Source organism: Ostrinia furnacalis, unplaced genomic scaffold (assembly GCF_004193835.3).
Source record: "Ostrinia furnacalis isolate ACB-3 unplaced genomic scaffold, ASM419383v2 OfSCF2514, whole genome shotgun sequence".
Classification (NCBI taxonomy): Eukaryota; Metazoa; Arthropoda; class Insecta; order Lepidoptera; family Crambidae; genus Ostrinia; species Ostrinia furnacalis.
Genome location: NW_021132753.1, coordinates 133,826 through 148,048, shown reverse-complemented (window position 1 = coordinate 148,048; position 14,223 = coordinate 133,826). Strand labels below are relative to the sequence as shown.

The 14,223-nt window shown below is 35.2% G+C and overlaps 1 protein-coding gene across 1 annotated transcript in view; it reads left to right on the top strand.

The window, feature by feature from the left end:
* Window positions 1–14,223, top strand: part of Cngl (Cyclic nucleotide-gated ion channel-like) — a 184,034-nt gene that overhangs the window by 75,306 nt on the left and 94,505 nt on the right. Inside the window, 1 exon segment of the mRNA XM_028308815.1 lies at window positions 10,247–10,407. Within this exon segment, the coding sequence (XP_028164616.1) occupies window positions 10,247–10,407 (161 nt within the window).

Sequence of the window (14,223 nt, the reverse complement as noted above, 5' to 3'; positions counted from 1 at the left end):
GGATTTTTGTATGTTTTGCAACTGTTAAGTAAGAATATGAAGATATTTTTGCATCATTATCATTTTAGCCACAGGACGTTCACTGCTGAACATAGGCCTCCCAAAATGATTTCTAGATTGGTCTTTGGACGGGATAGAACTACTAGGTCAAAATAATGTTGAAGATTCTGTTTGCAATTCAAAAATCAGCTTTTCAAGTTTGTTTCGTGATTGTAGCGTGAGCTTTACTGACAGTCAGTTGATCTTAATTAAGAGTAACTTAGGCTCTTTCTTTTTATTTCAAAAAAATATTCTATATTCTGATGAATTTAGGAAAAATTCTCGGCAGACTGAAATTGGGAGAGACGCATACAAAAACCGGTAAACAAGTATCAAAACAGTTCGCGAACAAAACTCATTTATAACAATAATTCTCGTTTCCTCGCAAACACTCGTATCCACTTTAAAGCTTTTATTTAAACTTTCAAAACACACTATTTATGTCAGTGAGCTTTTCGTTAACAATAAACATCATACAATTTTGAATATCAGTTTGTTCTTTTGTTCTGATGAAACAAATGAAATATTTTATTATGTTTTCGTGACAAATTATGAGAATCGTAAGCAATGTATGGACCAACGAAAAGAATTAATTAAGCTATAGGCTTTTTCTCACAGTAAAAACTTAAAACCGAAATGTTTTTAAGCAGAATTAGTACAAAATGTTATGCCCTTGATTAAAATTAAAGTGATAATAGAACGCAATCAAAATTCAAGCAGGTGAAGCTGCGTTGAGTCACTTACTTAACTTACAGAAAGTAGGTAACTTACCTTAACTCAAAGTAATAGATTTAGGATGCAAGCTGAAGTGGCAGTGGTCTACATTTTTAACTAAATCTGTGGATTTAAGATGCAAATCATGCAAACTGAAGTGGCAGTGGTCTACATTTTTAACTAAATCTGTGGATTTAAGATGCAAACTGAAGTGGCAGTGGTCTCGTAATCGGTGCAGTCCTGTTGTCCCCCCTGGTTGGCCCCCCTGGGGGAGCCAACAGGATTTCGAAATCCTGTTGTCCCCCCTGGCTAGGGGAGACAACAGGACTAGATTTTTAATCAATGATTTGAGGACTGTGTCCCCCCTGGTAACATTTAAGGACTAGTAGAGTACCTGACTGAATGTCATATTACCAAACTAAATACCTAAACGTATGTCAAACATTTTGATAGCAAAAAAAAAATAAGTTGTTAGTACCGGTACTATTTCTGAACTTTACCTACCTATCTGTCTATTACGAATTCACCCTAAACCATTGAACCGATTTTAATATTTGGTAAACAGATATGTAGTTTTGAATCCTAGGAAAAGACGTTCTTTGGACAGCTTTTATCCCGGTTTTTGAAACAGGGATGCGCTCTATAATTTTTTCTGGCAAAAGCTAAGTAGGTACATGCTATTCTCATGTATAAAAAATATTGTCTACTGTAAGTGTAAAAATACGTTTAGTAGTTTTTACGTGAAAGAGTTTCAAACATCCATACTCACAAACTTCCGCATTATACGAGTAATTTATTTGTAGGTAAGATGCTAAATCTGCATAATTTAAAACTAATCATAATATTCAACTGATTGAACTAGCGGCCGCCCGCGACTTCGTACGCGTGCGTGGAGTCCTTTTACCCCCATAAGTGTGGAATTTCATAAAATCTTATTATAAATCCTTCATATTATTTCCTACCCTTAATAAATAAATTCCATTCTTAGCGGATGTTTACACCCTACAAGGAACCTACCTGAAAAATTTCAAGTTTTACCGGAACGCGGCACCAACACCTTATTTTTTCGTTATCAAAATGGTAAGTATTATTTGACAAACATAATCTAATTCAGTTTGGCAATTTGGCATTCAGTCAAGTACTTCAGTCTTTAATAAATTATGTTATAAAACTAAATGGCTTTTAAATTAATGTTGGCCAGGGGGGACAACAGTCTTCAAATTATTGATTAAAAATCTAGTCCTGTTGTCTCCCCTAGCCAGGGGGGACAACAGGACTGCACCTCGTAATCTGTGACTGATGGGGTCGACGAGTTCTCGAGTGGAGACCACGTCTCGTCGAGCTCTGAGTGGACAAACGAGCGACTATTAACCCAAAAACAAATAACAATAATGTGATTAATGACTTAAAATTGGATGTCCGTATTGTCCATGTATAGTTTTACTAGCTTTCCGCCCGCGGCTTCGCCCGCATGGAATTTTGTCTGTCAGAGAAAAACTTTATCGCGCGCGTCCTTGTTTCAAAAACCGGGTCAAAAACTATCCTATGTCCTTTCTCGGGACTCAAACTATCTCTATGCCAAATTTCATCAAAATCGGTTCAGTGGTCAGGCGTGAAAGTAAGACGACAGACAGATAGACAGAGTTACTTTCGCATTTATAATATTAACTAGCGGCCGCCCGCGACTTCGTACGCGTGGATCCCGTTTTACCCCCTTTTCCCGAATTTTCTTTGCTATACCTAAACCTGACGGAGCCCGAGACCTTTCCAACGAATGCAAAACCGTGGAAATCGGTTCGTGCGTTCTGGAGCTATAGCGTCAGGGAGGAAAACCCGACTTATTTTTATACAGTGTGAGTCACGTTAAAGTGTACATGTTACTGTAAAAGCTCGAATTGCAGTAAATCCTATGATATTCCAGTAAAACCTAAGATCTACCAATTCCTAATGGTAAATGTCCCAAAAGGTTTGCGATTCGAACTCTTACCACCATTTCTTTGGTAAATCTTAGGATTTACATTAATGGCACGGTAAATGTTGAAAAACAAAATAATCATTTTGACAGGTAACAATTGGTCTTATCTACGCATTACACGAGCGCAGCCTCTTCGTATTGTTTAAATGTACGAACAATTTAAGAACTAAAAAGAAAGACCGCCGTGGTCATCACTTTTCGAACGATCGAAGCAAATGTTGTGATAGGGATAGAGACATGTGATTTTTGGTTTTACAAAGATAATACGATAGAGAATAATACAAAGTAATAAAAACCACCTATTATAGGGGCATTTTTTTGAGAAATTTATCAAATAACCAAAAAAATACGAATTTTTAAGCAGATTTTTTTCAAAAAGTATCATTTTTTATTATTTGTTGGCATATTCTGGGTATTTTATGTATGTTTTTAGTATTGCCTGTTATTTAGCATTATTACTGTTTTTATTTTATCAGGATATACCTTGGAAGAAATAAAATTCTATAAAAAATTTAAAAAAAATCTCAAAAATTTTTTGACCTCTTTTTTGTCGATAAAAATAGGTCTAGTTTCACATATTTTCATATGTACACTTTAACGTGACTCACACTGTATAGTAGATAGTATAGAAGTATAGATAGATAGATTACAACTTATGATTGATTGATTGTCTCGTTCTAATGTGCCTCCTAGGCTTTTAAAATTTAGCATCGGAAAGGTTCACTTGCTACGATAAAGGCAAGGGCGCATAGTTACTCGACTATTCTATCGATTTGATTATTATGATGTATCACTTGACTTACTTTCGTAATAGTTTCGATGACTTATAATGCGAACAGCTAGGGACTGGAATTCGTTGTCTGCTGCTGTCTTTCCCGAAGACTATAATCCGGGCGTTTTCAATGCGAGAGTGAATAGGCACTTACAGGGCAGATATGTACCTACCATCCTAGACTGCATCCCACTTTACATCAGGTGCGATTGTGGTCAAATATCTGCCTTGTTATGCATAAAAAAAACTTTCTGCATGGAATCTACAAATCCTACGAACTTCTTAATAATTTAAAGATATTTTTAGCGAGCATTCGGCGAATGCTACCGAACATTCGCGGTCGAACATTCACCTTTGAACTTGGCACTGAGAATCAAGGAGCTAGATCAAAACAGTTGAGCTTGGTATAGTATCTTGTCTCTAAGCGCTGACTGGGCAAGTCTTAGACTGCTGTTCTGACTTAAACAGTGACCATGCAATTGGGAAAATTATCATGAAAGTCTTTTTTATGCACAACAAGGCAGGTATTTGACCACAATCGCACCTGGTGTAAAGTAGGATGCAGTCTAGGATGGTACATAAATGGTTCATATCTGACCTGTAGGTGCCTATTCACTCTCACCTTGAAAAGGCTCGGATTAAGTATATTTTTGGGAAAGACAGCAGCTGTTCGCATTATAAAAGAGTCATCGAAACGCTTAATGCGAGTTGGTTGTTGCATTTGCAGTTTCGTTTTTGAGCAGACACTAATACTGATTAGTGTTAACAGTCATAAAAAATATTCCAGTGTTCATCTGGTAATTAAACCCCCTACAAGAAAAACCAGATAAACTACTAATACCCGCAACTTGTAGGTATGGAAGCAACATGTACCCACTGCAAACTCGTTAGCTTTACATCAAACCCTAGTGGTTTTTAAAGCTATCTAAATGTAATTGTCTCAATGTAACTGTCTTTAACTTGTTAAATAAATAAAAATAAAAAAAATGTATAGAGACATTGAATTTTCAGATAGATTCAGTTTATTCTGTAACTGTATTATTGACATTGTTTCATAGAGCTCATGAAGCACTTTCAGGATCAATAACCAGTTTTTCGATATCTTGTATAGTTTAGATATAATCGAGTGAGATCACTTATCGTTTCCATCCTGTAATTTCTTTGCAGAACAAAAAAAACTGGGATTACGACCCTCTAAAAGGGGCACATTAAAACGCGGTTTAAAAAGGATAAAGTAAAAATTTACTTTGTGTTGTATGTAGCATGATTTTTATAAGTAGAAAGATTGTACCATCTACTTGTCCAACTTTTAATAAGAAGGCAGTTGTCTATTTTTTATCCTCCACAAACTTTGGTTACAAACCTGACCCAGTTTTCGTGTTGTGTTGTGCACAGCCCTCAAAGCCCTTCTAAGCGTAATCCAATAGTTACTTTTTGAAGTCTGGTGAACGTTGCCGCCTTATCTTCTTAGGCTTAAGGATCAAAATCGGACTATCAGGGAAAGTTGACTCGTGATAAAAGTGGTTAAAATTTTCCTTATTTTGACGGAACAACGGAGTTTTATTGGCGTTTGCTGAGGCAATTGTTTTTATGACATAATAATTAGAATTCTCAAAGTTATTTTTCTTCTAAAATGGCTACTGTATTAAGATGTCACAGTGTTTGACTTCTTTCGCTTCATCTGTATTTTAACATAATAAAAATAGGATACTTTGACTGAATTGCCTTATTTCACTTTGCAATCAAAAATAATTATCTATGTATTTATTTAAATTACTAGCACTTACTTACTATGTAGAGTCATTGTAATTTCTCTACCATTGTAAATATTTATTTATTTATTCAGAAACTCAACAGCTGTCTTACAATATTCATGTTAGTTTGATGAGCATTAAATCTGAGCCAATTAAAGAGTTTCCTAGCTGCTTAAAAATAAGTTCGTACATTATTACATTTACAAGTGACTGCTATAATCTTTGATGCTAACAAAATACTTTTAAGAGAATACTAAGTAATCCTGTCCTATTATTATACTTCAAGCTTTTATTATGACATGCAATAAAACATTTCTGGGCCACACAAACTTGAGATGGGTATAAAATGACTTTGCAAACGTTGAAAGCTATACTCGGTTACATTGTAGCGAGTACCAAATCTCATAGTTTTCGTAAAGCTGATTCAATCTACATGAGATAGAATAAAGGATAAAGTAATAAAATACATACATAGTGATGTAATAGATAGGGCTGTTATGGATTTAATGGTTCGTATCGAAATAAATAGGAACCATGTAAGATAAGTTGTAGCTCCAAAAAGTTCGTGTAAATACCTACTATACAAGACTTTTACCCTCGGCTGTACTTCATATTATTTCTTACACACTAAGGCTGGGTTGCACCACTTTAATTTTAACAAACGTCAAAAGTCTATCAAACTCCACACAAAAAACACCGTATATGGTTATGGTACGGTTAAAATATTGTGGTGCAACTCAACATGGCCAAATCAGTCGTTAAATATACATCAACCAAGTCCCGAAAGATTTCACTAAAGCAAATTCATGAATAAAAATTTCCCGAGAACTTAAGAGCACCAGTTTAAATCTGCAATTCTGTGTAGCAATAAGCTACTCGTCCACAAGAGGTACTCTAGGGGCTGCCCCTAGCCCACTCATTAGGGTTCCCTACACTTAACTACACTGCAGCTTGGTGAAAATCTTTTACATTTTAGCGAATAATGTAACGATGGCTGGACATTTAACTAAGTACTTTAAGAAAAAGGTTTAATTGCTGGATATTTAACTGAGTACTTTAACAAAAGGTTGTAATTGCGATGCTATAAAAACATTTGTGTGTTGCTTGCTGATGTGGATACGCGTAACACCAACATTCGTTTATTTATCTATCTTTTATCTATCAAAGCGAAAGGTCACTGACTGACTGACTGTCTCACTGACTCATCACGAAATCTCAGAAACTACAAGTGCTATGGGTCTCAAATTTTGCATGGGGGTTCCTTTTAGAACGTAGGTGCTCAGTCTCACTAAGACGGGATTTTGCAAAATTCCACCCCAAAGGGGGTAAAACGGGATCCACGCATACGAAGTCGCGAGCAGCCGCTAGTTAAGTATATACGTTATAAATAAACGAATGTTGGTGCTTTTTACGTATCAGTAACTTCTGAAAGATTCCGAAGATAAAAATTCAATTTCCGGGAAAACGATATGAAGTAGATGAGCCTTTTTACATATTATTAGGTACAAAGTACCTATCTACCTCGGGGAATTTAGTGACAGTGAAAAATTATACGCAAAATGTATCTTCCCTTCCAGCACTTGTTAGACAATGTAAGTAGGTATTTCAAGTGGATTCAATTTGTGTTCCAGACTTCTGTAGATGATGTGACTTGGAAAGGAATTGCACAGTTGACAGCAAATCAACTTACCACCACCACCATGTGTCAGATTCTCTCTGACTCGAAGGACATAATATTCCAAACACATAGGGACATTCGTAATTTTGCTGTAGTAGTACAGTCAGATGCTAGCCTGTTACTCGTAGGTAGTTTCCGATTTAGGGTCGAAAATTTTCGAAGTATTTTTACCTTGTATACCGGCACTGCTCTATCTCTTTCGCACACCACACCATACCAGAGTAAATGACAGAGAAGAATACACCTACGGATACCGTATCACGAAAAAGCCTCCCCTTGCATTATTCAATTTGTTTCCACGAATATTTTATTTAGATTCGCACAATTTGTCATTTTTTGTTCGTTAGTCACCGAAAATGTCATTTTATTGTTTTTATGACTGCTTCTGCTTTACATAAATCTGATACAGTATCCCGTGACACACGATTTTTTTCTGGAACTGGAAGGAATCCATTAATAAGGTCGTAGTATAACTGGATTACAGTTTTCTTAGTAATGGCCAGTAGAAATTTGCTGAACTGAAAAATATAGCCAAACTGCTGACCCAAGAACCGTAGTCTTACGTATGAGTAAAAAAAGTCGTAGATCCCTCACAAATTGTCTATTTAGGAATAATTTGTGAATGATTTCAACATGCTTATTAAAAGCTTAATTCAAGGACAGCAACACTTCAAACTAGACCACTAGCTTTTACCCCATACATTCTAACATGACCAAGTAACACACTAGTGAAAACCTATGTAAGTGGATATTGGATAACAAAAATGATTATTGCCTAACTTGACGACTAAGCTACTTAGCTGTATGAAGACTAACTATCTAGGTGTTATTGAGCAGACCCACAACCTAGCTCAATGCAAAAACGTAGTAACTATCCTTTCTATCTGTATTCGACAAGGCAAATTGGGAACGAATGATTGCTTTATTGACTGTTTTTGTGTATTTTCTTCGGTCAAAATTAACCAATACTATGTAGTTAGTGAGAGAGAATACTAGGTGAGAGAGTCGAGAATGCATGCTGCCAATCGCTTTAAAGCTTTGCGTCCACCGACTACAGCGAGAAATAGTAGATACGTAGACGTATTTACAAAATTCGTTTATTTGTAAAAACCGACTGTCTTAGCTAGGTCTCAAATATGACTTTTGTTTATTCGTCCAACAATTTCTTTGGTAAGGTTCCTAGATGAGAGTCTTACGCCCGTATTCACAAACGATGCTTGCTTAAGTGAACCAGCAAATCGAACACACAGCTTGAATAAAGCTCTGTGATTGGTTCATGTGTCACCCTGTGCGTTCACGCGCACTTAGAGACCTCATAGTAATATTTGAGAATACGGGCGTAAAAGAATAAAGCCACTGATAAGATGATAGACACTGTTTATAAACAATGTTTCATAATGTTTTATTATCTCTGTAAACAGTTTATAAACAGTCCATAAACATAGGTGATGAAACATTGTTTAAGATACATGTTGCAGTGCTCCCCGCTATGAGTGGAGAGCAAGTGTGGACGGCCAAGTTTCAGAAACCTGTGTTTATGGTAAACTAGTCTAGTCATAAACAGTTTATCAAAAATGTTGGCTAATGAATACATGGCTTTAATGTTACTCATACGTCATGTCTGTCCGTTACTTTGGGGTGTCTTACTCGAATAGTTTTTCTCATTAGCACAGCTAAAGCAAAGGACTACCACCCTACAATACATGCATACTGACTGCCACTCCACTCATGATATTGAGGATCGTGTCGCCGGGAAAATTGCGGATGGGAGGGTAATTACAAAAGAGTGGGGGTTTCCGTCCTTCCCGGCAAGGCGATGAAGTATGGGAAGTCAATTTCCCATATACCTACAGAGTGGAACTCAAAGATTGGACGCTTGAAGAGCTTCGGTTAGGAAAAGCTGGGAATGTCGATCTAGACTTTAAAAAGGTCTCCTATTTATTACTTTATTTAAAGTATTTCGCTATTTTTTTTAATAACAGATAAATTAGTAGAGAAAAATTATGCTTATACCTATCTCCTTTGTCACGTGTGCAAATTTAAATTTTATATTTATGCTTCTAGTTTATCTTTTATCTATTACAGCTTTTGTTTCTTTTGTAGTTTTTACTTACTTATGCTTAAATTTCCTTTAGCTTGTAATTCGTAAATATAATTAGATTTTTTTTTTTTATCCACAACGAGGAAGCTCTAAAAAAAACAATAAAATATATTTTAATAGTTTTTTTTTTTCAATGTAATCACTGCCCATGTCTTTAACTAGTTATTTATATCATAGGTACATAACTAGTAAAACAGTAAAAAATAGTTTAATAGTTTATTATTACATTATTAGAAACCTTCATAAAAAAGGAAACCTCGCTTACCATTGTAGTTTCACAAAGCTTTAAAAAAAAGCATATCTAATGACATTATGTAAATTCCTGTAAAAACAATAGACAAGGCAGACAACACGATTTTTGTATAAAAGTGCACATAAAAATCAAAACACACTTTTTGTATTATGTACAAAAATATCGAAGAAACTATTCCACTTATAACAATACAAGTAAGTATTGCATTTTTTTTAGTTTAAGTTTTCATTCTAATTAAAGTTACTTTCTTTTTTTGATAACTCTTCATAAAATGTTCCTACTTAATTAAAATCCCATTAATAAATTAGATTAAACAAGTCATTTAAATGCTGCACGTTTTTATGTGTCATTCAACCCCCTAATGCATGATGACCACGAAAACCGCCAAAATCCCTTGCACGCATGAAAATTAAATGTAAATTAATATAATGTACATACAAATGTACCAATCATGGCAAATTACTTGCACGACACTCACATAATGCAACATAATGTGGAACCTAACTGCATTCATTACAGATAATAATTGAACTACAGTTAATGTGGATATGCCTACGACAGATATTTAACCTGTTTAGTCACTGTAAAACTTTTCTGCATAAAAAAAATGGAATCCGGGGCAGCATTTGCGCGGGAAATATGTTTGCTAATCTGTAATTTTCAGCCGTGTTAAAAACGATGAAATTCACATTCTTCAAATCATTTCGACAGTTAATTAATTGTTTCTAAGTACAAAAACCTTATATTAAGTACTTTAAAGTTCTCTCAAACAAAATACAGACCTCGTAATTCCAACATAGACATCTTTATTACAAAAAAATACTTTTTTTAACATCGTATACCCACTCATCACTTTATTCACATCTTAAATTACATCGTATACCTCTTAAATTACATCTTATACCTCTTAAATTACACCCTATACCTCTGAATTAACATCGTATACCTCTTTTTCTTCAGGCAGAAGAAGGCACAAGTCGTCGCAATTCCGAGGTCGAGGACAACGATGGTAGTGAGGTCAACGCGGGGTCATCCAGGGTGCTCTCCGCTGCCACGTCTAGGGAAGACGATGAGGACTCTAGCAACAATGCCAGCAGCGAAAGCAAAAGCCCTGGGCAAAGGTCAGTGTCCTTAACTTTTAGAACAGTATTTTAGACTAAACGCTAGTCTGTAAATGCCTTCTCTAAATCCATGAACAAAAGTATTATTCGAGAATAGATTCAAAACCTCTTAGTCTTTAGTATCTCAAATTCAAGCCAAAAACAAAAAAAAATGTGTAGCTGTTTGGAAGTAACTTGAATAAATACGATAAAATGAAAAAAACGAGATGCGACTTTTAACGCTAGAAAAATTCAATAGATAATGTAACTACTGTTTATTTTCATTAATATGTACCTACTGGCAGGAAAATATGAGTAACGTCTTCATTTCGTACGTGATAAAATAAAATGCAATGTTTCTTTTGCAAGAAAAATTTAATATTACTTCTTTCGCATAAAAAATATGATGATTTATGGCGATCTTTTTTAAGTTTATGGTTTATTTAAGTATAAAAATATCCATTATTCCCAAAATTGCTTTTGTTCACACAACTTTGATTACAACTTCTTAAGACACAGCAATAATACAGGAGAAGTTTAGGAAATAAACATTACATAATATTACTGACATTTGTAACGCCTTGGTGCTCGATTGTGATCTCCAGGGGCCTGCAAAGTGAAATATGTTTAAAGGGCGGGTTCTTTGAACGAGATTGGGATCCACAGTAGTGGCTTAGATTTTTTTTTTCACTACCGAAATTAATTAAGTTACTGATTCTGACGCCCGTATTCACAAACATTACTATGAGGTCTCACAGTGTGCGTGGACGCACAGGGTGACACACGAACCTTTCACAGAGCTCTATTCAACGCTGTGCGTTCGATTTGCTGCTTCACTTAAGCACGCATCGTTTAAGAATACGGGCGTATTACTGATTCTGAGTCGCTCCTAATTTGGCAAATGTTTGCAAAGTAACCCTATATACAGCCCGCAAGGTAAATGAGTTAAACTTAACTTATTTTGTTAAAGAACTTGAACAATAAATACTTATACAAATGTACAAAATGGTTCATATTTACTAGAACAAAAAATGGATTTAGGGTTGGCTTTATCGTTTTAAAAACGAGTTTTTAATTTTGAAATGATCTAGGTCAAATTAAATACCTATAGCAGAGTTATTACTTTAAAAATTTCTTAGGACCTCGTTTTTAAAACATGTAGATTAAGCTACTAAAGGAATTATGACTGTCACTCAAAATATATCTCAAATCAAAAAATATCATAGAGTTTGAAAATATAAGACAGCGTAGACTCACAAAATGCGTTATTTTCATTTCAAATACGACACTCATCTATCCTTTAGTAGATATAACTGAAAATTATAAATAATGTATTAAAGTAACCTTACCAAAATGTGCAATAATTGTACATACAACTTATAACACAATAGTAATCTGTTCTAGAATTCTAAGTGATCACTAAAGAGCTAGTGCACTAGCGCTATTCAAGCTAATCTCAGATACGTCCTTTTGCATCAAGAGTCGTGACATCTTTTTAAATCTTCTATCATTTTATGGTAGGGATTTAAGTTCAGATGTTTGAACGATTAATGTAAACGATATCTTAGGCAAGGTACTCACCTGCCATGTAGCACGTAACGTAGCATGTAACGTAACCAACCTTCAAGTGAGTACAGCTCGTCCACGGTCATCGCGTATCTGGCTGCGAGCTCCTGAATCCGCCTTTATGCTCGCAGTGATACCGCCACTCGGCGGATCGCTACGATCTCCCTGCGAACCACGCGCGAGTAGCGGGCTCATGCATATGTGTACTCACTTGATACAGTATCTGATCTGATACATTACATGCTACACGGCTAGATGAGTACCCTGCTTTAAATGCACACACTGCAATAAGACCTACTTACCCTTGACTGATTCATATTTCTACAACTTTACTCATGATGATCATACATGAAGTGCGTAGGTAGTAACATCTACGAGTATACAAATAGGATTTAGTCCTTAAATTGAAAATGTGTCATCAAATTAATCTTCTTCTATCTTAAACCTTGTAAAGAAGCCACGATAGCCGAACGGGGGTTCGTATCCCAATATCGCCGCTTGACTATTGTGGTGAGCCCACTCGTAACACAAGCATATTTAGCTTAGCATGCTAACTAATTACTAATAATCTTTAAAAAAAACTCTTAAGACTACAACCCTGGTAACAGAAATTATATGACTATCTTCTATTTGAAAGGGCAATATAATACAACCCTTACCTAATAAGCTATAGGTCGATTGATGCATGTCAAATGCCTATAACAATACTTCAGTATTCTGTGCTATAACTCACAAAAACAAAATATCATTGTTAGTTATGTCCTTACATTATGGATTAAAGAAAGAAAAATATGATTTCAATCTTCAATTAACTACAGAACAGTCTATTCTTCTTGGCCTATTTCATGAAAAAAAAAACAAGATAGTGAAATACAAAAAAATAGGCAAGTGCTTGAAAACTTTCCACGAGCAAGCTCAGTAAATGTCAGTACGTAAAGGTGAGTATAGACTAGTAGAGCATTTTCTCGAGCATTTCTTTTTAATGTAACGTTCTTACGAATGGTACAATATGGGTAAAATGTACGACATTTGATTCGTGAAAGAGTGATACACCAGTACATTATTTTTCTGCACCTAATTGAAATTATATTGTACATAACTGTATATTTCCCAATACTTCTTCTTGTCGTGTCGACAACAAACCTATACAATGTAAGGCCAAAACTCCGCTACAAGAGTGGCGTTGTCAGTAGCATTCATCAATTTTATTAATCTTCCATCGCGGCGTGCNATATAGTTAAAATGTACGACATTTTGTTAGTTGAAGGTGATACATTAGAACATTATTTTTCTGCACCTAATTAAAATTATATTGTACAAAACTGTATATTTCCCAATACTTTTTCTTGTCGTGTCGACAACAAACCTATACAATGTCAGCCCAAAACTCCGCTACAAGAGTGGCGTTGTCAGTAGCATTCATCAATTTTATTCATCTTCCAGTGTGTAGTTGTTAGGCCACGACCACATGTTCCCAATTAGTATAAATGAATAAAACGTATCGTAGAGCGGCTCGTTGCCTTGTTACAAGTAAAGTCAGCCTGGAGAGTCGCGAGAGGTAGTAAAAACTACCTCAGTAAAAAAATAGTAAAGTTTTAAAGATAGATTTATCTGAAATCTAATTATACAAATGCGTAAATGTTGTATGGATTCAAGTATTCGGTCCCTACAACATTTTTGTAACATTATAAAATGCATGAAAAAAACGAACGGTCGGGGGGTCGCCAAATATTTTTGTCATAAGTATAGGGGGGTTGTGTCATGAAAAAGGTTGAAANGGTTGAAATACACTGCTCTAGTCTATACTTACCTTAACACTTACTTTGTTATTCACGACGGAAATATTTGGTTTCAAAGTGTACTCTCACTCGACTGTTATTCGGTTATACAATATACACTTGAAACGCGATCCTTCAAAGCCTTCAATGTTATACAATGTAATTTGCTTTATACAGTTACCTATTTAAATACTCCATAGGGTATTCCAGTTATTCTACTTCGGCATTCTATATGAAATAATGTTACTTATACATAGTTATTAGTTGCTCACTTAACGCCTGGTGCGAATGCGGTCAAATTGTGTATGCTTGTTATGCATTAAAAAATATAAATTCATCAATCCAAGTCATTTCTTTAGCCGTTTGATCAAATAGCTGAATATCATTCAGGCTGCTAGTTGAACAACGGTATTTAGTGATGAGGATAGACTGTTTACTGAACGGCTAATTAAGCTATGTGGCTGCGACATATACACAACTTTGTATATAAAGT